This window comes from Urocitellus parryii, chromosome 1 (genome assembly GCF_045843805.1).
Source record: "Urocitellus parryii isolate mUroPar1 chromosome 1, mUroPar1.hap1, whole genome shotgun sequence".
In the NCBI taxonomy this organism is placed as follows: domain Eukaryota; kingdom Metazoa; phylum Chordata; class Mammalia; order Rodentia; family Sciuridae; genus Urocitellus; species Urocitellus parryii.
The window spans coordinates 28,023,683-28,048,766 of NC_135531.1; the positions used below are offsets into that span (position 1 = coordinate 28,023,683).

General features: G+C 30.5%; 1 protein-coding gene across 2 annotated transcripts in view; it reads left to right on the forward strand.

Moving 5' to 3' along the window:
* The window catches only part of LOC113186243 (cadherin-9), a 99,044-nt gene that overhangs the window by 49,085 nt on the left and 24,875 nt on the right, over positions 1-25,084 (forward strand). Inside the window, exons 2-4 of one of the 2 annotated variants that reach the window (XM_026393638.2) lie at positions 16,126-16,420; positions 24,425-24,544; positions 24,789-24,956. In XM_026393638.2, coding sequence (XP_026249423.1) covers positions 16,126-16,420; positions 24,425-24,544; positions 24,789-24,956 — 583 coding nt within the window. The remainder of the gene's footprint in view (positions 1-16,125; positions 16,421-24,424; positions 24,545-24,788; positions 24,957-25,084) is intronic. The other variant, XM_026393639.1, reaches the window with a different exon arrangement.

The window sequence follows — 25,084 nt, forward strand, 5'->3', positions numbered from 1 at the left end:
CTGACTCATTGTTCTGCAGACACTCATAGTTCACCCAGCTTTAATAGCAGTTGCTTCCACATCCACTAAGCTCACAAACTCCATTGTAGTCTTCATCATGAAACTGTCTCAGCCCCTTGGAACTTTTGTGCAGTATAATTCACTTCTAAAACTGAGTCTATCTACAGTAGGTCATTTTGCCCTCTTTATCCTTATAAAATGCCTACTAGTCAGCTGTATCCCCTAGTGACAGTTGCTTGGTGTGTATGGCTAGATAATTAAGAAGAAATTACTCAGCAGTGTATTTAAGGAGAGTTGAAGGATTAAGGTTTTTTGTATGTTTGTTTGTTTGAAGTTTTGTTTTTGCCTATTTGTAATAAAAGAGTCTCTCAAAAAAATATGGTGCTACTATTGGCAGAAAGTTAAATTCATCCACTTGTTTGATCTTTAATAATAGAATGACTAATTAATTTGGACTCCAAATTTGTATTTTTTTTCATCACAATCCATATTCGATATGAGGAAATTGTCCTTTGCTTTAAGATCGCTGAAATCAAAATAGGGGGGAAAAGCAAGTTAAAATCTTGGTCAAGTTGTGAAACACCAAGTGAGAATAAAAATTTTTGGTATCAGAGTAGCTTTGGCAGAAGATATCAGAAAGAATATTTATATCCCCTCAGGGTTTGTGCGCAATTTAGACATGCAACTGATTAAACCAAGCTGTCAATCTATAGGATCCTAAATATAAACACATTGATCCAGGACATTACCATAGATTTTTTTTGTTGTTGTTCATTTGTTTTGGGGTTGTTTTGGTACAGGGGATTGAAAACAGAGGAACTTTACCAATGAACTACATCCCCAGATTTATTTATTTATTTATTTATTTATTTATTTATTTATTTATTTATTTATAATTCAAGACAGTGTCTCACTAAGCTGCTGAGTGTTTCCTTAATTTGTTGAGACTGGCACCAATCTTGTGATCCTCCTGACTCAGTCTCCCATGTGGCTGGGATTACAGGATTGCCTCATCATACCCAGATGTAGTTTGGAACTGTAAACAGGTTTTTAAACTACCAGTTTACCCAGCATATTCTGTCCCAATGAAAAGTAAATATCAGACTTTGATGCATCCTGAAAAAACAATAGAATTGTCACAGTGCAGGTCTAAAATAACTCCCATACACAGTGTATAGCAGTGAAATTATTCCTAGAGTGTGTAATTGCCGCAGTCCAGCTGCAGCAAAATAACCAGGGGGAGGGGGTGACGAGGAACTTGCGTAGATTGATACAGCAGGAGTGGGAGCCATTTATTGTAGGACAGGAGCGGTATTTATACACTCCACACAGCTTATCTAATTAACATAAACTAGATACAGCAGTCAACCAATAAGGAATCTCCACACTTAATGGCTCGCTGGCATTACTTCACAAATCACTCCCTCTGGCATTTTGCCAGTCTCCATCCTGACTTGTTTACAGACCCTAACATTTCTCTGGCAAAATGCCAGGCGCCATCCTGACTTGTTTACAGACTAACATGTAATCATTTAAAACTAGTTTTCTTTTCCCATATCCATGGGCTATTACACAAATACATAAGATTAGTTGCTCTGTGAAAGATGTGAGGACAAGTGACAGTTCATGTTGTAGGGTTCTTCAGTCAACTTTGATTGTGTATACTAAACCACTAGAAAACATTGTGTTTGGAGAGGGAAGGGTACCCTCCTAGATTCCACCCTTAACTCTGATAGGCAGTGGGTTGGTTCTTATTTTCTATGCCACAATGACAGGGAGCAGTTAAGTGGAGAAGTCTACATGGCATTCTAAGGATAGAGAGTTCCTGAGCTGTGGACACCAAGATATTGCCATTCTGAAGATGCCTAGAAAAAATAGAAGAAGTCTCCGTGTGGATTGAATGAGTATGAACATTTGCTCTATGGAAAGTTACCTACAGCTGAGCAAGGACTCTTTATAATGTAACAAAGTTTAACAAAATGAAAAATGTCAAAGTCAATTTGTGTATACCTTATGGAAACAGAAAAGTTTTCTCAGAACCAAGTGGGCTGATCCTTTCATCATTGTTTGTATCCAGTAGGAGTGCTTCTTGAAATGCATTAATATGACATTGATCCTTGTTTAAAACTGCATTATCTTGAGCTGTTTAACATGAGGAAGTGAGGAGTATAAGAAGCTTTATTTATGTATATTGGTTGAATAGGAGATGTTCATTCATTTTTTTTTAATTCAGTGATTATTTGCTAATGGAATATTCTAAGCACAATTTCAGTTTTCTGAAACAATGTTTATTACACCAGGCTCAACTTGGATAAACTCAAGCTTATTTTCAAAAGTATACTATGGAAGATAGAAAACAGGACTTTTCTTTCTAATTCCTGAATTAACTTTACAAATCAAGTGAGGTGTCCCAGTATATTAATACAAATTCATTTCTCTAATAATATTTCTTGATTAATTATTCTCACCAGTTTACTTGTACTTGAATTTCAAAATTAACTCCACTGTACCATGTAATTTGCCTTATTTCAGATCACTCATGAGTTAAAATCCATGTAGACAATGGCTCTGCTCCATTTTAAAGTCTGAACAGAAGTTTTTCAGTATTTCACACACTTATCTTTCTTTTCAATTTAACTTTTGACTTCAGTTATTAATAAACTTTATTTCTTAGAGCAATTTTAGTTTTACAGAAGATAGCATGAAGTAATGAGTTTTCATATGCCTACATACACACACACACACACATAGTTGTCTCTCTTATAAGCATCTTGTGTTAGTTTGGAATCATTATTGTTACATTACTATTACTATGGTCCATATAGTTCACAATAGAATTCAGTTTCTGTTCTGTACAGATCAACAAATGCATGTTCCTTGTATTCCCCATTACAGCATCTTATAGAGTAGTCTCAATGCATAAAGATTCCCTTTGCTAGATCTATTCATTCCTAACATCCATTTAGTCTTAGGATGGCTATCTTTCTATTCTCTATACTTTTGCCTTCCTGAGAATGTAATGAAATTAGAATCATATAGTTGATAGTATTTTGCAGACTAGTTCCTATCATTTAGAAATCTGAATTTAATGTTCCTTTGTGTATTATTTAGGTTGGTAGCTAATTTCTTTTTACTACTGAATAATATTTTTTTAGGGATGTATAATCAGTTATCAATTCAGCTACCAAGGGACATCTTGGCTGCTTCCAGTAATTGGGAATTATGTCTAAAGTTGTAAAAACATTTGTGTAGGGGTATTTCGACATATTCAGGTAACTACCTGGTTAGGTAATACGGTAAGACTATTGAGCTTTGTGAGATATTTCCTGACTGCATTACAAAGTGGCTTCAATATTTTGTATTCATACCAGCAATGAACAAGAATTCCTATGGTCTACATCCTCATCAATATTCAGTGCTCCCAGGACTTTCAAATTTAGTCATTCTAATATGAATGAAGTGGTATCCCATTTAGTTTTCAGTTACCTAAGGAAATCCAATGTTGTGCATTTTCATATGCTCGTTTTATTTGTTTCTGTCTTATTTGGTAAGGTGACTCCTCAGATCTTAAGTTTTTTCTTTTCTTTAGTTGGGTTGTTTGTTCTCTGATAATTTGTGTATATATATATATATATATATTTTTTTTTTTTTTGAGATTTCTTCCAGATAAGTAGTTTGCTACCATTTTCCCTGGACTGTGCCTTTTTCATTCTATTAATAATAATTTTCACAGAGAACATATTTGTAATTTTCATGAAATTCAGTTTGTGATTTTTTTATGGATCATACATTTGTACCTAATGTAGATTGCCAATCATAAGACGATTTAGATTTTTTCATTATCTTCCATACATCTATAGGTTTGTTTTTAACATTTAAGGCTGTTATGGTTTAGATACGAGGTGTTTCCCCAAAAAATTCATATGTAAGACAATGCAAGAAAGTTTAAGGGTGAAATGAGGGAGTCATAAGAGCCTTAATCTAATCCACTGCATTAATCCACTGATATGGATTAACTGGGTAACTATAGGCTGGTAGGGAACTCCTGGAGGACTTGTGTCACTGGGGATATGGCTTTTGGGTTTATATTTTGTCCTTGATGAGCAGAATTCTCTCTGGTTCCTGTTTCTGTGACATGAGCTGCTTTCTTCCACCAAGACTTTCCATTGTGATGTTCTGCCTCACTTTGGACTCAGAGCAATGGAGTCTGTCATCAGTGGACTGAGACCTACAAAACTGTGAGCCCCAAATATATTTTTTCTCCTTTTTGTTGTTCTCACGAGGTCATTGGGTCATAGAAATGAACAAACTGAGGAAAACAAGGGTATGACTATTTTGAGGTGTGTTTGTGTGTGAAATGTGTAAACTGTATCTAGATTCATTTTTCAATGATGATATTCATGTTTGCAGCATGACTGACTAAAAAAGCAATTCTTTCTCTTTTTACAGAAGAACAATTGAATATATTTACTTGGATCCATTTCTGGGATTTTTGATTTTCTTCTATTAATCTGTTCGTTGTTTCATCAATATCACATTGTCCTGATTATTATATTTTGTAGAAAAATTTCAAATTGGTTATTGTCAGTTTTTCAGCTTTTTTTTCCCAATGTTTTGATGATTATTCTGAGTCTTTGGCCTCCCCACATAAACTTTACAGTTAGTATGTCTATATCCACATATAACTTGCTTTAAATTTGGTAATGATTAGATCAAGTGGGGAAGAACTGACATCTGTAGAATGTCCAATCTTTCTAATAATGACAATGTAATACCTCCTCATTTATTATTTTTTTTTCTTTTATGAGAACTGTGTACATCTTACACATATTTATTAAATATATGTAAATATTTGTATTAATCTAAATAAAAAGTGTTATGTTGTTAACTGCAAGTTTCAATTGCTTATTGCAATTGGTTTAAGGGTAATTTTGGCCTGACAGAATGAGTTAGTATTTATAATTTTACTTTTATTTTCAGGAACAAATTTTTAAAATTTTGTAACAAATTTTTCTTAAATGCTTGATAGAATTCACCAGTGATACCAGTTTAGCCCAGTTCTTTCTGTTTTGTAATGGTATTACTTATTGATTTGTTTTCCTAATTGTTAAGAGTCCTGTTTAAAGTATTTCTTCTTGTGCTATTGTTGTTGTTGTTTTGTCTTAAAATCTTAATTTATTTATATTTTTGGTAGATAGTGACTTTTAAGGAATTTATTGCAGATTGTGAAATTTAGTTTTCTTTTTTCTAAGGGAGAACGTATGATTTATTTTAGAACTTTATTCCTTTCTATTATATACATGCAGCTTTCTCTCACTCTCTCTGCATTTATTTAGACATATGGAGAGAGGGGGGAGAAGGCTTGGCAATGGACAAGCAATGTTACAAATATAATAATTATTAATGCAATTTTATAAATTATATTTTAAAAACTGAATTTCCAAACACGCTAATGAGAGAGAGTGGATAAAAAATACAGAGCAAGTATATGTTGTGTACAGTAAATTCACTTTAAAATGAAGATTAACAAAAGATATAAAAAGTATTCTTAAGTTTGTCAGATGCTTTCTCTTCATCTATTAAGATAATTATGTGATTCTTGTCCTTCAACTCTATTTATGTGGTGAGTTGCATTTATTGATTTGCATATGATGAACTGTCCTTGCATACCTGGGATGAATCCCACTTGATCATGATATACTCTTTTCTTAATGTGCTTTTGAATGTGGTTTGCCAATATTTTTTAAGGATTTTCTCATCTTTGTTCATGAAGGATATAGGCCTGAAGTATTTTTCTTATTTGACGAGTCTTTGACTAGTTTTGGTATCAGGGTGATTGTGGTTTCATAGAATGAATTTGGCTCTCTTCCCTCTTTTTCTATTTCATGGAATAATTTGAGGAGGATTGCCTCTAGTTCTTCTTTAAAGGTGTTGTATAACTAGGATAATAATACACCTAATCTTTGGCTTTTCTTAGTTGGAGCATTTTTAATTGCTCCTTCAGTTTCATTGTTTGAAATTAGTCTACTCTATGTTTTCTCTACATGTTTTAGATTCCTATCTTTATGCTGAATAAAGAGTCACCTTAAAGTGAATCAAAAACATTGGAATTAGATCAGAAACTTTTTAATGGCTAAAAGAAAATGTGGGTTTAGAAATCCAAAATATTGACACAAGCACCAACTTCTTTAACAAGAATTACAACCAATAATCAATAGGTGGGATGTCATTAAATTAAAAATTTCCCTCTCTGCAAAGGAAAAAAAAAATCTAAGAGCATGAAGATAGAGGTTACAGAATGGGAGAAGGTCTTTGGCATTGTTCCTCAGACAGGGGATTAATAAGAATATCTAAAGAACTAAAAAATACCAACAACCTACAAAGAACTCAATTAAAAAATGAGCAAAAGAACTGAACAGACACTTCTCAAAAGAAGAAATAGAAATCACAAATATTAAAAAAGTTCAACATCTTTAGTAATCAAGGAAATACAAATCAAAATTACTCTGAGATCTTATCTCACTCCAGTTAAAATTTGAATTACTGAGAATTCAAATCAAGGGCTGGAGTCGTAACTCAGTGATAGAATGAGTAAGGCACTGGGTCCGATTTTCAATACCTCATATAAGTAAATAAAATAAAGGTCCTTTGACAACTAAAAATATGTTTTAAAAAAGAATTCAAATAATAATATAATGGTGAAAATGGGGAGGGGGGATGTACCCTCATACATTATTGATGGAACTGCGAATTAGTACAACCACTCTGGAAAGCATCGTGAAGATTTCCCCAAAAAACTAACAATGGAACCAATATGCTATGCATCTATCTCATTCTTTGATATTTATCCAAAAGAACCAAAATTGTTATTTTATATTGGTAAAGGCACATCATTGTTTATAGCAGGGTAATTCAAAATGATCAAGTATTAGAACCAGCCAGGGGTTTATTAATAGACTGATTGTAAAGAAAATGTGGTATACATACACAATGAAATTCTATTTAACCATAAAGAAGAATGAAATATTGACCTTTGCTAGAAAATGGATGGAACTAGAGAACATCATGGTAAATGAAATAAGCCAGACTCATAAAGTCAAGAATCAGAAGATAGACAAAAATAAGGGGGAGGGGGATGTGTGTTTGTGCCTGGGGTAACATCATGAAAATAAAAGTGACTATGGGTGTTACATGAAACGTTTGCCCACCTTTATGTCATGAGTTCATGTTCCTGTTTTATAAATATTTTCATTGGAAATTTATTGTTTAGATTTATGATACATATATAATTTATATTTGTAAACAATGTGAGTTATGGGTGAAGTGTCTTCATTTTTAAAGTTACTGATATACTGTTGCTAAGGTAGAATTACTATGATTTCTTCTGCAATGATATTGTATTGGTGCATTTTTTTCTAAATGTAAGTCATAGTGTGCCTGTGGGTTTATTTCTGAATTTTATAGTTCACTTTTTTTATCTGTACTATAACCAACGTCTCATTGTGTTCTTTATTATAATTTCAAAAATTTTGAAATATAATAATGTAGATTTTCCTGTGTTTATCTTCAAAATTGTCCTTACCATTCTAGGTCAAAGGTAGGCTCATATTGATTTTAATTCTATATTGTCAATTTGTTATGAAAATGTTAAATTGAAGAAGTTTTGATGGGAATAGAATGATTCCATATATTAAGCTTTGAAGTACAGACATAATAAAGATTATATATAAACAGATCATGGCTAAGATTGTTGTCAATCCCAGCTCAATGTAGTATAATCTGGTGAATGTTCCATGTGTACTTGAAAAGAATGTGCATTGTGAGAATGTGGTTGATTTGCTTTATAAATACTGTCATTGATGTTGATTAGGTTAATGCCATTTTCTAGAGTCTGATATTTGCCTTTTTGTTCTATCAATTACTAAAACTAATATGTTAAAACATAGAACTGTAAATATCATAATGAACTCATGTGTAAACTAATATTATTAGAGCTAGTCTCATACAGTGTGTGTGTGTGTCTGTGTGTGTGTGTGTGTGTGTGTGTGTGTGTATGATTTTGCTGGGAAGCTATGAAGCTACATAATAACACCCCAGCAGCAACAACACACCTAGCAATTATATATTTTTTTCTACTGCCATTTTCTCAGGAACCGGGCTTATCAAAGAAATGACTGATTTTCTGATTAGGGCAAGAAATATACAAGATGACCAGGAAGCATCTTGTAGTGCCATAAAGTATGATGTGAACATACACAGAAAAAGAAACCATGATAATGGTGTATGTCAAAGGGAAAATAGAACCCATTGAAAGAGCTCTCAGTGAACTAAGATGGAGAAACTGCAGAACAACAACAACAAAAAAGATATAATTTAGGACTGTAACTCAAAACATGAAATATGAATCCATGAATCCAAAGTAATATAAATAAAAGATTGACTAACTAAACAAATTGGGAGAAAAAACAAATCTTCCATGCTGAGCAATTCCCCCATATTTAATGCTTAACCCAAATAAACAGGTGTAATACAAATCTGTAATCTATGTGTTGGCAACAAATAATGAGTTTTCTTTTACCAAAGAATATGATAAGAAAAAAGAGGATAAATAGAGTAATTTCATCTAGGAAATACTAACTAAAACCTAGTCTGAACTAGGTGATAAATCAAGATTAATATAAATAATTACATGACATATTTATAGTACCCTTGATAGGATGAGGTGGAAATGAACATTTACTACTTTGATGTATCTCCTCAGAACACATAATCTGAAACTAATTATGAGAGACAAACACAGATAAACTCTGAGAGAAGGACATTCTATGAAATGCATGACATATAGTTGAAATTGTCAAGGTGATTAAAGACGAAAAAAATGAGTAATTTTCACTGTACACAAAATACTAAAGAGACAAGAATAGTGAATGGAATAAGTGTCATTTAAAAGACATTAAGAAGAAACTAAGGGAGTGTGAATGCAATATATACTTTGGTTAACAATAATGAGTCTGTATTGGCTCATTAATTATAAAAAACATACTATATTAATGTAATATGTTAATAAAGGAGAAACTAGATATGAGATATACTAGAACTAATCTACTGTCTTAGAAATTTCTCCATAAATCAAAAGTATAAAACACAATGATATTATATGTGTACAGTAATATATGAACACATCTGTTAAAGTATACTTATTGCAATTACCTGTCTTAATTATATGTGGATATGATAATAATTCACTGTGAATACCTATTCCAAAATATGTGAATTATATGTAGATAATATAATAGTATAATAGTATCTCATATTTTTGTAGCTTTTTCATATTATCATATTCTGGACATTGTAGGTAATACAATGTGCTGTCAAGCCTTGATTTTAAGCTGAGTTTGAATATGTTTATTTTATTTTTACTCTATTTATTAAAATATATATATATATATATAGTAAATGGTGGACTGAGCAGACAACTTGGGTCTGACTTCAAATAAAGAAAAATCCTGCGTTTTATATATATATATATATATATATATATATATATATATATATATATATATATATCTGTACTGACTGATCTCCTTTATGGTGGATAGGATGAGAGGGGAAATAAACAAGTGTTTTTGGCTTGTTAGGTTATGCCCATGTCCAGAGGCTATGTTTGAACTTGGAGTTGTGCACTAGGTCAGGGATCCAGCATTATCTGTACTTTTTGTTACCAGGGAATTTCTCCCAGAAGTTCCCAGAGCTGCAGAGCAGGGCTTCCTTGCCGTAATGGCTCAAACATTGCCCAGTTAACACAGGGCTCCCAACAGTTGGTCTCTTCCCTGTGACATTTTTACCTTTGTATACTGTCTAGGATATTGATGTCACAATGACATCCCTGAATTCTGTATCTGGCAGGATTGCAATTCTGTGCATGTGCCACTTCTGTGCCATAAAATTCTTCCCAAAGAACTCAAGTTCAGTCAATTGTATCTTAAACCAAGCAGGAATACCCCCTGCTGCCCTCCAGGTACTAGAAATTAAATCGATGGGTTCTCTACCACAAGCTACATCCCTCACCCTTTATTTTATTTACTTTTAATTTTGAGACAGTGTTTTGTTAAATTGCTGAGGCTAGCCTCAAATTTGCTATCCTCTTGCTTCAGCCTCCTGCCTCTTTATGATTATACAGGTGTGTACCACCATGCCCAGTCACAAGCACAAAATCCTTATGGTGTAAAGATATCACATAGTAACAATATTATATTGACTTTGCATTTACTACACATTCAAACTCTAATATAGTAGTCATGAAGCAATATTTAATATGAGTTGATTTAAATATATAAATTGACTTACCTGAAATAAATGAAAAAAATTAATTAATTAATTAATTTGTTTGTTTGCTTATTTATTTATTTATTTAGGGTACTGGGGATTGAACTCAGGAGCTGAGACTCAGCCACTGAACCACATCCCCAGCTGAGGCTGGCTTTGAAGTTGTGATCCTATTGCCTTGATCTCTCAAAACCCTGAGATTACAAGTGGGAGCTAGAAAAAATGTAAAACATATCATTTTTTACAATGTTTTGGAAATGTATTTGGACATGAAATCATCAAAAATACTGTACTGTACTAGTTATTTTAGGTATTATCTATGACTTTTCTCATTACAAACCAAATAAGATGATATAAAATAAGAAGATATATTTAAGAACATACAAGGACTATTCATATTATATATGGAGTTTGTTATATTTTGGACTTCCAGCATTTTAAGCAAAGTATAAAGCGATTATGATGCTATTGCCCTAATCAAATTAAAAAAATATCAATGACAGATACATATGTGTCAAAATTATAATATTTTATAAATTAAATGTACACTTTTTATTGAATATAATTTATGTCTTAAGGTCATTTTTAAAAGTTTAAACAAACAACAAAAAATCCTCACTCCTTATTTTGAAAATGATTTATTATTGAATTTGTTTTGATTTCACTATTTATATTTTTTAAAAAATTGAATTTAGATTATATGAAATTTCCAGAGAAACAGCAAGTATATGTCAATTTATTGCAAGAAATTAACTTACATTATTGTAGAGTTTGAGAAGCATAGATATGGGAAGCTGGAACTGGTGAGAATCCATGATATCATTTTCATCTGAGTCTAAAAGAACTCAATGAATGGAATAAGTCCTACCCTGGATCTGAGTCCAAAGCATGACCAGCCTGCTGTGTCAACTCATAGTCAGGGTAAATTCTTCCTTTCTCAAGATTTTTCTTAGTACACAAGACTTCAAGGCGTTGAAGGAAGACCATCCCATGTGGTGGTGGTGGGCAATACCCTTTGCTTAGTCTATGGATTTAAAGGTTAATCTCATCCCAAAACACCCTCACCCAGACATCCAAAATAATATGTTACCAGATATCTGGACAAGCTAGTGAAGTTGACACATAAAATTATCATCAAAATTCCCATCCTTGCCAAATTGACTTTCACAGGTGACATCTCTTTACACAACACATTGTCTCCAAATAAAACAGAAACAAGGTCATAATCCCACCTAACATGACACAGCAACCCTGCTTACAATAAAATACTAACTCCTTCCCCAGAGTTTACCTTCACCCTTGAGTTCTGTTTATTTTCTCAATAATATGCTATAACATAAATGCCATGATATATAATTAGCAATAATTAAATTGTAAGATTTCAGGTCACCATCTTTAATATTACATGATAATGGAGTGAATAAAATAAGTTTATTTGAAATATTTGCACACATACTCACAAATACATTCAACAAAATAAAGAAAAAGAGTCACAAAAAGTATGTCCTTGTTTCTGCAAGTGGTCGCATGGTCATACCTGACCTTTACAACCATTTTTCACTACTGTTCAGTATTTTCTTTCCATTTACAAAATACCTCAACCTTTTAGAGTAGGCATGTGGGAACAATGGAGAAAGATTGATCAATAGGTACTAAGTTACAGTAAAACATTAAAAAAGCTCTGGTATGGTATTGCACTCTGGATTGATTATAAATAAAATAAAGTAAGTTTACAAATAGCTATAAAATGAATTTTAAAGTATTCACCATAAAGAAATAATAAATAATCAAGGATATAAATATGTTTAAACTGATTTAAACAAAAACAATGTAGATGTGTATTAACTATTAACTAATATTGTGTTTATATGTATGATTTTTATGTATCAGTTAAAAATATACTAAAAATAATTGCAAAAATGACCTTTTAATATGTATGTATGGTATTATATAAAAATTCCTGAAAATAATATTTTAATAAAAAGCTATGTATAAAATATTTTGGAAGAAATTAGATCAGGTGGATATAAAAAATAAAATCACCATTATTACAATCTCAATAGTAAAATGGTAAAATGATTTTACCATTTTTTGCAAATCTTTTATTTATAAATTAAATTACATTCAGACAGTATACTTCTTTATAATATCCTATAATTTCATGAATGTTTCAATTTGTCTTAGTCAACATCCTCTGTGTGAAGAATATGTGTAATGCTCCATTTCTTTGACATTGTAACACTGATTATAAAACCATTCAAATAGAAGAGGAGTGATTATGAAAGCTATTGTGTTTATGTAAACATTTTCCAGACTGTTATGTATTTTGAATGAGGATAAAATAACTGAAAGTGAAAGTATTTCCATGAGTATTTAAACATTAATCTAAACAGGATGTAGAATCATATTTAATTTTGAGAATTACAAGTTCAGTTTCATGAAGAGATCAATGCAACACAATAAAGTATTGAACATTACTTAAATCATAAAAGGCAAGAAAATACTTCCTTAAAATAATACCATTATGTTAAACACATTGGAAAATAACAGGAAAAGACATAGAAAAAAAGTACAATTATTTTTTATTATATATTCATATGTATTCAAAATTTCTATAGAGTTTATTACAACCATTTAGACTTTCTGCTATGTACCTAAGTTGGTTATCAATAATTACTATAAGAATTAAATAGATGTCACTGAAAAATTTATCTATTCTTTGTCCACAGTACTTAGTATTCCATGACTTTAAGCAAATTGCAGCATCAAAGTGACACTTCCATGTTTACACTCTAAAATTATACAGGACAATAGAGATAATTCACAAATCTCTTACATTTCTTTTCCTGTAGGTATAATAAGCATGAATCAGAGAATCTTAGAATATAACTGTGAAGAGGTACTTTATAATTCATTTATATGTGGTTTCTGATTATTTTTGTTTTCCTGTTTCAAGAAATCAATACAAATTTATTCCTAAGATGCATAAAATATGTATAGCTTAAAAATTAAAGATATTTAAAGATGAATTAAAATTTTAATAATTATTATGTGTAGTTGTTTACTTTTATGAAAAATAATGACATAAAACCATGAAAAGATAAACTGCATTGCACCATTAGTATCCTACTTAAAAGTATGTTGCTTAATCAAAGATTTACATTCAACGTTTATGTAGACCATAATTTTGATGGCTCCAGGTGATTCTCTAGTACATTAATTAGCCTAGCCAACTCAATAAAGTAAACTTTTCAGTTAATTCTACAATTTTTGCCAAATTGACAGACTTTCATAACTACATTATTCTCTATTTACCCATCCATCTCCATCATCTTTTTCCAATAATTTTCTTCATTATTTTGTTTCTCCTCTTAAAGTAAAAGAACAGGTGATACAGAGATAAATATACAAAATACTTTTATAAATGTTTTGAGGAAAAATAATCACTGATCAATAAAGTATTATGGACTTTAGAGATTTCTAATATGTAATTTAATTTATTTCTATTCTGATTTTTTCTATTAATCAATGATAGACAAATCCTTTTATTTATTTGAGAAGATGCTATTTAGAAAGAGAATAATCATTTGGTTTTCTTATGAATATACATGTATAAATATATGTGTGTGTGTTTGTGTGTGTGTGAGAGAAGAAATATATATTGAGTTATTTAAAATGGACATCTATGTTTTCCTAAGTTATTTTACCTTTTAGTAGCATGGTTCAAAACTATACTTAACTTGATGAATGTCAGGGTGGGGAGTGAAGTGTTACCTTAGAAGTTGCCCTGAAAAGAAAATGTCAAAATGAGATATGCCAATTATTTATTTAGGAGAAAACAAAAAAAGAGTGGAAGGTGTTTAAAGGTGAAAAGATACATATGGAAACACCAGCTGTGAAAACAGGTAAAGGCTTCCTGAGAAATGAAATTAAAAAAACAATGGAAAACAAAACAATTGGTAGGTATGGGAGGCATAAAGAAGGGGCAAAGTAGCAGAGCCTCCAGGATGAAGGGCCACATTATGGATGTGTGAATGAGGTAACAGACATTAGGAAATTATAATGATAATAATGTAAAGGCTATTTTTAAATATTGACATTATCCCTTTTCAATGGAAGAGACTTAAATTATAAAATAAACAAAAAAAGCAAAAGGATGTTCCCAATATAATACTTAAATTTGCATGAAACTAATCCTAGTTTAAAATTCATGGTCATAAACACTATGCCTTGTTGAAGATTTTTAATTTCTAGTAAAATGTTTATATTTGTGATGTAGAAAAGTGAAAAAATGTTTGAAATAGAGCAAGAATAGAGGTAGCATGATCAGGAGACTACTGCAGTGATCTGGGGAAGTATGTTGGAGGAAAAGCCAGAGTATTAGCCAAGGAGGGAAGACAAATGAAGAAATTATTTCAAAGAATGACAGATTACATATGATGATTATTTTAATAGATTTAAAACAAAGAAGGATAAAAAAGGAAACAAGTTTCAAACTTTGGCTAACATAAAAAGCAGCATTTATATAAACAATCAATTCAAAGATGGATTTGGACATGATAAATATGTAAGTTCAGAACAATAAGAATTGTGATGAATGTGGTATAAGACTATACCAGAAGGGGAGACTAGTTAGGATTCCAGTCTTATTAAAATCTACAGTTTTAGCAATTTTGAAATTAAGAGCATTATTAGTTATAATAGTTAATATTTTGTACAATAAATCACTGAAGGTTATTCTTCCTGTATAGGTGAAGTGTTGTACCATTTAAATAACACCACACTTTCTCCATACATTTTTTTGTAAATGACTTTACCTCAGAAGAAAAAATGATAAGACTGAGATGATGGATTGGTTAATTAGCCTGATTTAATTAATCTGTAATTATTTACTCATTCTTCAATATACACATACATCAAAACATCATATCATAATCCACAATTTTTTAACATACACAATTATTATTTCTCAATCTGATTTTTAAAGAATTACCAAAACTTTTAAAACTTTTACAAATCAAAGTTTCTTTGATTATAAAACTGTTTTAAATTTTCATTGGTGAGCTTTCTACATTAAGAAGTTATTTAAGGGTAGTTTTTGAAAGAAAATAATTTGTGAATAAATACTTATTTCTATTAAGACCTAATATATATGGACAAAGAGGAAAGTCATGTTTTGTTTCACTTTAAATTTAAAATGTCTACAAAATAATTTCCTCCAAGTGAGAATATTGTGGTTGAAAAGGTACTCTTCAAAAGTGATACAGAAAATATGAGTTTGAAATTCTCTCTGACTAGCCTCCCTGAATACAGAGTCTGCAGTTTGACAATGTTATATTGGATGGTGATAAAATCAATTTAAAATTAAGTTATTCATCTTAAACTTAGCATTATATCAAGTTCAGAAATTCCTTATACCATAACTTTGAGTTTCATTATTTTAAATATTACAATGATTACTTGGTATTTAAAACTCAAGATCTGAGTTAACGTATTTTTTTTTTATCTCTAGAGGTAACAAAGATTTCTTTGTAGTGTTCTACTTAAAAATATCTTTCAAATACTATGCATTGAAAGAGATACATTTATTTTCCTTTTTATTTCAGTCTAGCTTCGTGTGATGTATAAATGAAATTGTTGAAAATATTTAGCAAAACAAAACCTGAAATGTTTAGTTTCTGCTCAATGAAAATAAGATAGCATATTTGTAGTGATATTGTCTAGTTGATATGTGCCAAAATTATTTTTACTGTAATAATGCATGTGTTCACAGAACTCTTCTTTTTTACCTCTTTGAAGCTTCATACTGACCAAGATAAAGGAGATGGAAATTTAAAATACATTTTAACAGGAGATGGGGCTGGCAGTCTGTTCGTCATAGACGAAAATACAGGAGACATTCATGCTGCAAAGAAATTAGACAGAGAAGAAAAATCCCTCTACATTCTTCGAGCCAAGGCTATAGACAGAAAGACTGGTCGACAGGTGGAACCAGAATCAGAATTTATCATTAAAATTCATGATATCAATGACAATGAGCCAAAATTTACAAAAGACTTATATACTGCCAGTGTTCCTGAAATGTCTGGAGTGGGTAGGTATTTCCTAGTCAACTAATCACTATATTTGTTTGCTAAATTATATGAGGATGTGGTTATGATATGTGACCTCTTTCATGATAAGAGCTGTAACATAAAACTGCTATTTAGTGTAAACTTCCTATTTAGTTTCAATTACATGTACTTAGAGTCTCTTATTACATAACAAGTTACTGAGAACAATTATTTCATTGCATTGTCATGGATACCTTCAGCTCTACTCAATTGTCACTCAAATGAGAGCAAGTAGAAGACATTTCTATGAGAAGGGAAAGGAATAATAGTGCAGGCAATATTGGACAACTTTGCTTGCGTTATTTTGAATTACAAAACCTAAAGCTTTCATTTGACAAATTTATTCTGAAGCATTATCTCATTTGATCTTTCAAAAAACTTTTTTTTAAGAAGCATGGGAAATAAAAGTTTATATCCCCATTCTGTTAATTAGCAATTCAGAATTCACAAAGATTTAGCAACTGGATTAGTATCAAATAACCTGGTAGCTTCATGGCAAGATTCCAGGCTTTTTTTCTTGTTTTTCAGTTTATTTTTGTTCATGTTCCACAACTGAACAAAGGTTTATAAAGGAAAATGAAAATAACTGTTTCTCATATTACATCTACCTAAGATTTTAAATTTAACTCATTAATATCCAAATATTAATATTAATATCTGAGTGACTACATTTATCACTATTCATGTAGGCGGTTTATATTTGTTAATAAGAGTAGATGCTTAAGTATAAAATATTTCTTAAAAATGATAAAACTTATGGTATACAAAATATGCAAGCTGCATATGAGGGTTAATAGTCTTAAGTATATATTTGATGTTATTTTAACTAACATAACTTTCAATCTAAAATAACTTCTATGTAGGTAGAAAAAATACTTGTACACATTTTTACTGAGGATTTTATGTAAAATACTTGTTAAATATGAGTATCTGGCAAGAAGAACCAAGAGTTTATAAAGAAGTAATTTCTTTTAAAGGCAAATAAAATCTCATTTGTTTGAAAAAAGTGCTGTTCTATTGTTTTGGGGGATAAAAAGGAGTCCTGTGAAATCATAAAGCCTGGAATAAAACATGAGTGGATATATTTTCTTTAATATTATTCTTATATCTGTTAGCCTGGTACAGTTCCTTGGATTGGTCTATAGTGTTCCATCACAAGGGTAATTTAGGTACATATCATGGTCTTTTTATATTTCATATGAGAGTACATTTTAAATTATATTCCTCTTTAGTATTCAATTTACTATTGAATTGTTTTCAAGTGATGTGGTTTTTGATAATACTCCTTAAAATTTGTAAAACATTTTATATGTGTCATATTTTAACAGATATTTTTACCTTTTACAATACCAAAACTTATACTTTTCTTTCTTCAGAAAGATTTGACATGTATAGGAAATTCAATAGCACACAAAAGATAACATAAATATTGTAATATGAGAAAATTTGACTGTAGTTGATTAAAATATAAATATACTTTAAAAATTTCCAAAGCATTACTTCACATTTTAAAACAGAATATCATAAGAGACTATTGATATTTAAATTTTAAAAAGCCTGTATTTTCTCCTGAATTTTATAGTGATATTGAATGAACTATTATCTCTCACTCTATACATTCCTACCGTCTGTCTGCCTAATCAGATTCTTCCTTATACTAGTATTCTAATTTAGATTATATTAATATTACTAAGTACATAAAGGCATCAAGACTGAACTAAGCATTTTGTGTGTATATATATATATATATATATATATATATATATATATATATATTAAGTCTTCAATGATTCAGTTCTTCAGAATACAAAATATAAACTTTATGTGTGAATGGAGGCTTGTAGATTGTCTCATTCTAAAATAATTCCTGTATTTCATTTACAGAAGATTAAGTTGTAAGCAGGGCAACCTCTGATCAGGCTTTAAAAATGAGAATTTTTTTTTACCATTGCCAATTGCACTCCATGATAGGAATCCACAAAAAAAGTTACACAACAAGAAGTTATATGACTCTAATTGAAGCTAATTAATAAAAATTTAAAAATGTACATGAAAAAAATTACACAGATAAATCCAGATTCTTTTTGTAGGGGATAGTTATTATTCTTTATTACTGACATTGGTGAATGTATTGCTTCTATGGTCCACTAATTGACTTTGTGTTTCTATTTTTAATTATCTTATTATATAAAATATAGTATGTCAAAGGCACTATAATTTTGGTTTGCATACTTTCTTTAATAAATATTTACACATGAGTCCAAAAGAATTAACATGCCTTGCTCAAAGTACACAGAGTCAGCTCATTGCTAGCCTAGACTGATAATGAAAACATAGTTTAATAAATTCAGAAGTAGCTGAACAATCTCACTATTTTCTTGCACTGTTAGTTATACTTGTCTAAAATGTAATTTGAAAATCTTCTATTTTATTAGAACCTGAGTAAGCCCCCCTAAATAGCATTTTTTATATATACTATATTAAATTAAATGCCCCTCTCAAATTAAATCCAAATAAGAGTAAAGGGGGGAAAACACTGTGTTTTTCAATATAATTTTAGATACTATTATACACACTCATACACATAATGTCTAAGTAAAATGTAGATGTATTTATGACCTGAATTTGTGTTGTTCTTTGTAGCAACTCTCATACCTTTTTTATTTGATCTTTTTATTTATACATCTCAGTAAAATGTATTTTGACATCTCATACCTACATGGAGTATAACTTCCCATTCTTGTGGATGTTCATAATGTGGAGTTACACTGGTCATGCATATGTATATGAACATTGGAAAATTATGTCTGATTCATTATACTGTCTTTCCCATTCCCATTCCCCTCCCTTTATCCATTCCTCCTTGTGCAGTTCAGTGAAGCTCCACTCCTCCCTCCATCCTCCCTCTTGTGAGTTAGCATCTGCCTATCAGAGAGAATATTAGGCCTTTTTGGGGGGACTGACTAATTTTGCTTAGCATGATATTCTCCTGTTCCATCCATTTACCAACATTTGCCAAATTTCTTTCTTCTTTATGCCTGAGTAATATTCCATTGTGTTCCACATACATTTTTTATGAAAATAAAATAAAAGATGAACTCATTATAATTATTGCAAGTGAACATATTTTTTTTGTTTTTATTTGTACAAGTAAATAATTTTATGAAGGAAAATTAAGTGATGATATCTAGGAGTTTCTCAGACTATGTATTACCCATATTAAGAGTTTAAGCACATGTGTAATTAAATTAAAATATACATAATATATATATATATATATATATATGAAATAATGCACAAAAACTGACTTCCAATTTTATTTTCATTATATTAGTGATTTTTATTTAATCAGTGGGTTGACAAACTACAAATAGCTGAGGAGGAAATGAAGTTTAATAGAAAGAAATAAAATTTCTCACCCTCCAAGAATTTCCTTCAGTCTGCATCTCCTTTACATTTGCTTTTCTTCTGAAAATATTTGTCACTTCCTTTCTCCCTCGCCAATCATTGTCCTTGAATTTGCCCTGTCTTTCTTTCAAAACCATATATCATATTCCATTTTAGCTCTATAATTAACATACCCCATTTTTACTTAAATGTGAATGATTCTAATCAGTTCATAAAATTTGAAATGCATTAACATCTTCTTTTTTAAAAAAAAAAATTTAGTTGTAGTTGGGCACAATACCTTCATTTTATTTATTTATTTTTTTATGTGGTGCTGATGATCTAACCCAGGGATGCATATGTGCGAGGTGAGCGCTCTACCACTGCGCCACCACCCCAGCCTCTGCATTATCATCTTCTGATTAAGCCTTTAAACTTGATAATACACAAATACATGCAATTACAGAAAATGGGATGTACTTCTATTAAAATGTTAGTGTAAGTCCCTACATTTTCCTTTTTCCATTTATTTGGTCAGGTTGCTCTTGTATAAATTTGGTAGTTTGGCATGCATATTTTCTCAAAGCCTGGATATTTCCCTAAATGTACTCCAAGAGATTTAGCCAGTCCTCCTCACACTGGGCAATTTTCCAACCAGTAATTCCTCTGTAGTTTTTGATAGAAATAACACAATCAACAACTTCTTCAGGTCCTATTTCAGTCCTTTTTTTTGAGGTTTACTTGCTCTGTATTCAATAACGTATCCAATAATATCCATAACACTACACAGAACATTTGATAAAATATTTAGAAATATTTAGAATAGACTAGTTAATTCCAGTCTTGCAATTCCCAGGTTTATAATCAAGAGTAACTTCTGCATGCCCCAAGGCCTATAACTTAGAAGATAAAGTAATAATACAAATGAAGTACTGACAATCCCACCTAGCTTACATTAGTATTCTATACATGCTAGTTCTCATGACTTCAAGTGAAATACACTGGTAAGTAGTAGGGACAAACTGTTGAATAGAACCAGAGACGAACTCAGAAATTCAGAGTTTATATTTCACATGAAAAGAAATTTATATCGAACAAAAGACAGTTTTAATGTTTATGTATTGAATTCATGGGTTGTTTTAAACAGGTTCCATTGTACTGTCTAGAAATATCATCCCTATTTTTGCTGGTGCCCCCATGCCATAAATATTTATGCAAGGGGCTCTCCCCATAGGTCCCCAAGTCAATGACTGTCTTAGCTGAAGGCATAGGCAGAGAGTTAACTTGGTCAGTACTCTAAGAACATCCATGGAAGAGTGAATAGTTGTTTCTTTCTTTTTTTGTCTAATCTTCATCACCTTATTGTCTCATAGGGCTGAGTTAAATTCAATATGTTTTATACAGGAGTTAAAAGGAATGCCTTGGGACAGAATAGGATAAAAACCATGCTACCTGTCTTATTTTCCTTTGGTTCCTCCAGTTCATGGATCAGTTCTGTTCGTTTTCCCTTTATTTGATCTCACAAATTTCTTAACATCTCTCATATATATACACACATACATACAAACTTGTATATAAAAATATATATATAATATGCATTATGTACTATATAAGTACAATATACATAAAGGGAAAAATAATTTCTTAAAAGTTTTATACAATATAATAGGCCATATATATTTTTTTCAATATTACCGTGTTTATTAAAGAAGACTAAAAGCAGTAGGGCAGTATATTCCTTTCCCAATACTGTTTGTGTTTAGCAGTTGAAAATTATTTTAAACTAGTAATTTTAATAATAGCTAAGTAAGCTTGTGCACAACTATTTTACTATATTTTAGTTTATTCATAGCTGTACTTGGATTGGTAGGTAGCTGGCTAGATACATAGATAGGTACATACATACTGCATAATACATTGATAGATATTTAGATATGAAATCTATACTCTTTGGTTCATTTACATTTGAAAAGTTAAGAGTTTCATATTCTATTGAGTGAACTAGCTGAGTTGGTTGAAATTGTATTTTGAAATTCGAATCATGTTCAAAACCGTATATTGCAAATATAATTTTATTTCTGCCTATAAGGCATAGAAACAGAAAGTTCCCTTTTGTTTTATGGACAGAATGTATTCTATAAAGTGAGATAGCCTGAATTTGTTTAACTTCCCCTGATTTAGTTTATAAGCATAGAGGAGAACAACTGGTATTATTGGGTTACATTGTGTGATATAAACCTTTTTACTTTTATATTTCATCCATAAAGGTAATGCTTATGAATATTTCTTTCACCGCCAAATAAATGATTTTGCTTTTCCAAACACCACTTAACATAAAAAAAATTATTTGATTATTTTTAAATACTTTTACGTGATTTTCTATTATGAGTTTAGCTTTTGTGTCTTGAATTTTCTTAAATATTAAACATTAGCTTTATATTAAAGACAGGAATTAGCTAAGGGATGCAATAAACATTTTTGATTCCATAACATATTTTCTGTTTAAAGAAAGATATTGTATACAAAATTCTTCTAAGAGTTTTCCAAAAATAGCAACATCAAAATCATGCTCAATTTTTTGAAATAAGAAATGTGATATTTAATTGTCACCTAGTCCTTGTTATATTTTCCCATGTTTTATATTCTTAATGCAAAAAAATGAAGAAAATTTTTAAAAATAAAATTTTGAAAAAGGGAGAGGTATAATAGCCAAAGTGTATTTTACATTAACCTGTCTACATAAATCCATGCAAAATTAGTTTAACTATGCATCATTTTATTTTATTACTTTATTAGTTTAACTATGCATCATTTTACTTTATCACTGTTAATGAATCATTACATTTTTGTGGAAAAATAAAAACCTATCCATCCCTTGTACACCAAAACAATTGGTGTTTTCTTTTTTCTTAACTTGTTGGTATAAATAAAACATTAGAGGCATGTCGTTAGCATTTACCAGTTTCAAAAGCATACTTAAGTATTACCAAGAATCTGAGGGATGGAATGTGAGTATTATTATATGGTGTTCTAGTTTTTCAGTCACATCATGGGGGTGATTTGTATTCTCTAAACTTTCTTTTTACTTAAGGCCAAGCATTTCTTTCACAAGTTTAAAGATCACACACCCATAAATAGAACAAGCAAAACTTTTTCACCATGAAAATATTATTTAAAAAGTGTGAAAATGTGGGGCTGGGGTTGTGACTCAGTTGTAGAGTGCTTGCCTAGTATGTGTGAGGCACTGGGATTGATCCTCACAACCACATTAAAAAACTAAATAAATAAAATTAAGTTATTGTCTCCAATTATCTCTCTCTCACACACACACACACACACACACACACACACACACATATATATATATAATAGTGGAAATGTACAGTACAGAAGATTGTTTTTACCTGTACCCATAGTGAAACATGAAAATGTTTACTTAGAAAAAACAAAAGGGACAAGTAACATAGGAAATGTCCAAAACTTGATGAAGTAACTAATGAAATTTTCAACCTATAAGCAAATATTAGTAATTTATATTTCAATGATATCCAAATGTGAAAACAATTCTTATTTTAACTCACTTGTACTCACATATGATTAAACAAAAATTTAAATATAAATTAGAAAACAACTTAGATGAACTTTCAAAAATTATTAAGGAGAAAACTAGTTTAAAATTTGGGGTGAGGTTGGATAACTTTTCAATGATAAATCTTATAATTGACATGGATCTAGTGAGTATGTAGTGTTTCCTGTCACAGGATATATCAATTCCATTACAGATGAGGAGATGTTTTTAGTGGGTGAACTCAAGTTACCATTGTATGTGAATTAATTTAAGAAAACATAAACAACTGTCGCTGAATTAATGGGGTACTATTGAAATGATTTGATGGGAAATGAGTTGTTAGTGTTAATCTCAATGGACATCATATTTATTTAATGAAATTTGCATTAGTATATGCATTCAAAATTGAGAGATATTCACTGCAATTCACTTAGAGAAGTTTATGAGTGAATAGTATATATGGGGTATCAGGATAGATGACAGAACCAATGAGGAATTCACTCAGTCCTCAAACACATTAATATCGGAGTGATATAATTAAACTTGAAAAGTTGTGTATAATGTACTTAAAATGTTCTACAAAATCATTTTGCTCAGGGGAATCCATAGTAGGTTTCAGTTAAGATTTTAAAATCATTCTTTAGTCTTTATAGCAATTGAGTTAAAAAATATGTACATATTTTTATGTATATGTACATAAAGTATACATACATATATATACATACATGTGTGTAGGTGAAACAACTAATATATTCCCTTTGTTTATCTCCTAAAACTAATTTTTAAAGCACTTCTAGTTTTTAAAAGATTGGGACTTCTTACTAACCAAAAATAAAGAAATGTTTGTAATATAAAATTAAATAGATATCAGTATACATTTTTTAGTGAATTTTACTAAAATTTTTATTTTAGTCTTTATTAGTAAATACTACTAACTGCATTATTAAAAATTATTACATAGTACAAGTACACAAGTTCATTTTTCCAATTTGGAAGTATTTACGTGTTTATATTTGGGGGCTTTTTGTAGGTACATCTGTTGTACAAGTGACTGCAACAGATGCAGACGATGCCAACTATGGAAATAGTGCCAAAGTGGTCTACAGTATATTGCAAGGACAGCCATATTTTTCAGTGGACCCAGAGTCAGGTAAAACACTTATGACATGGTATATTTCTCATTATATACATCTGGATGTACTGATTTCCTGGAGAATAACCCATGGGAAAAATCTTTCGGTTTTATGAATTATGTTGAATTAATTGTGCATTGAAGGATATGCTTAATCACACTGGTGTTTTATCTATTTGCTATGATTAACTTATATAAAGTGAATCTTAAATAACTTAATTTTAAAAACCAGTGGTTTAATTGTCTTTTTTTTTTTCAAAAGGCATAATAAAAACTGCATTACCAGACATGAGCCGAGAAAATCGAGAGCAGTACCAGGTGGTTATACAGGCCAAAGATATGGGTGGCCAGATGGGAGGCCTTTCTGGAACCACAACAGTGAACATCACTCTGACAGATGTAAACAACAATCCTCCTCGATTTCCACAGAGTAAGGAAGGTTTAGTGATCTCTTGTTGAAAAACTTGTCAAACATACAATTATTTAAATCTAATGTTTGCACTATCAGTTCACTAGTAATTTATGCAAACTATCAAATCCAAAACCCATCCCTCTATT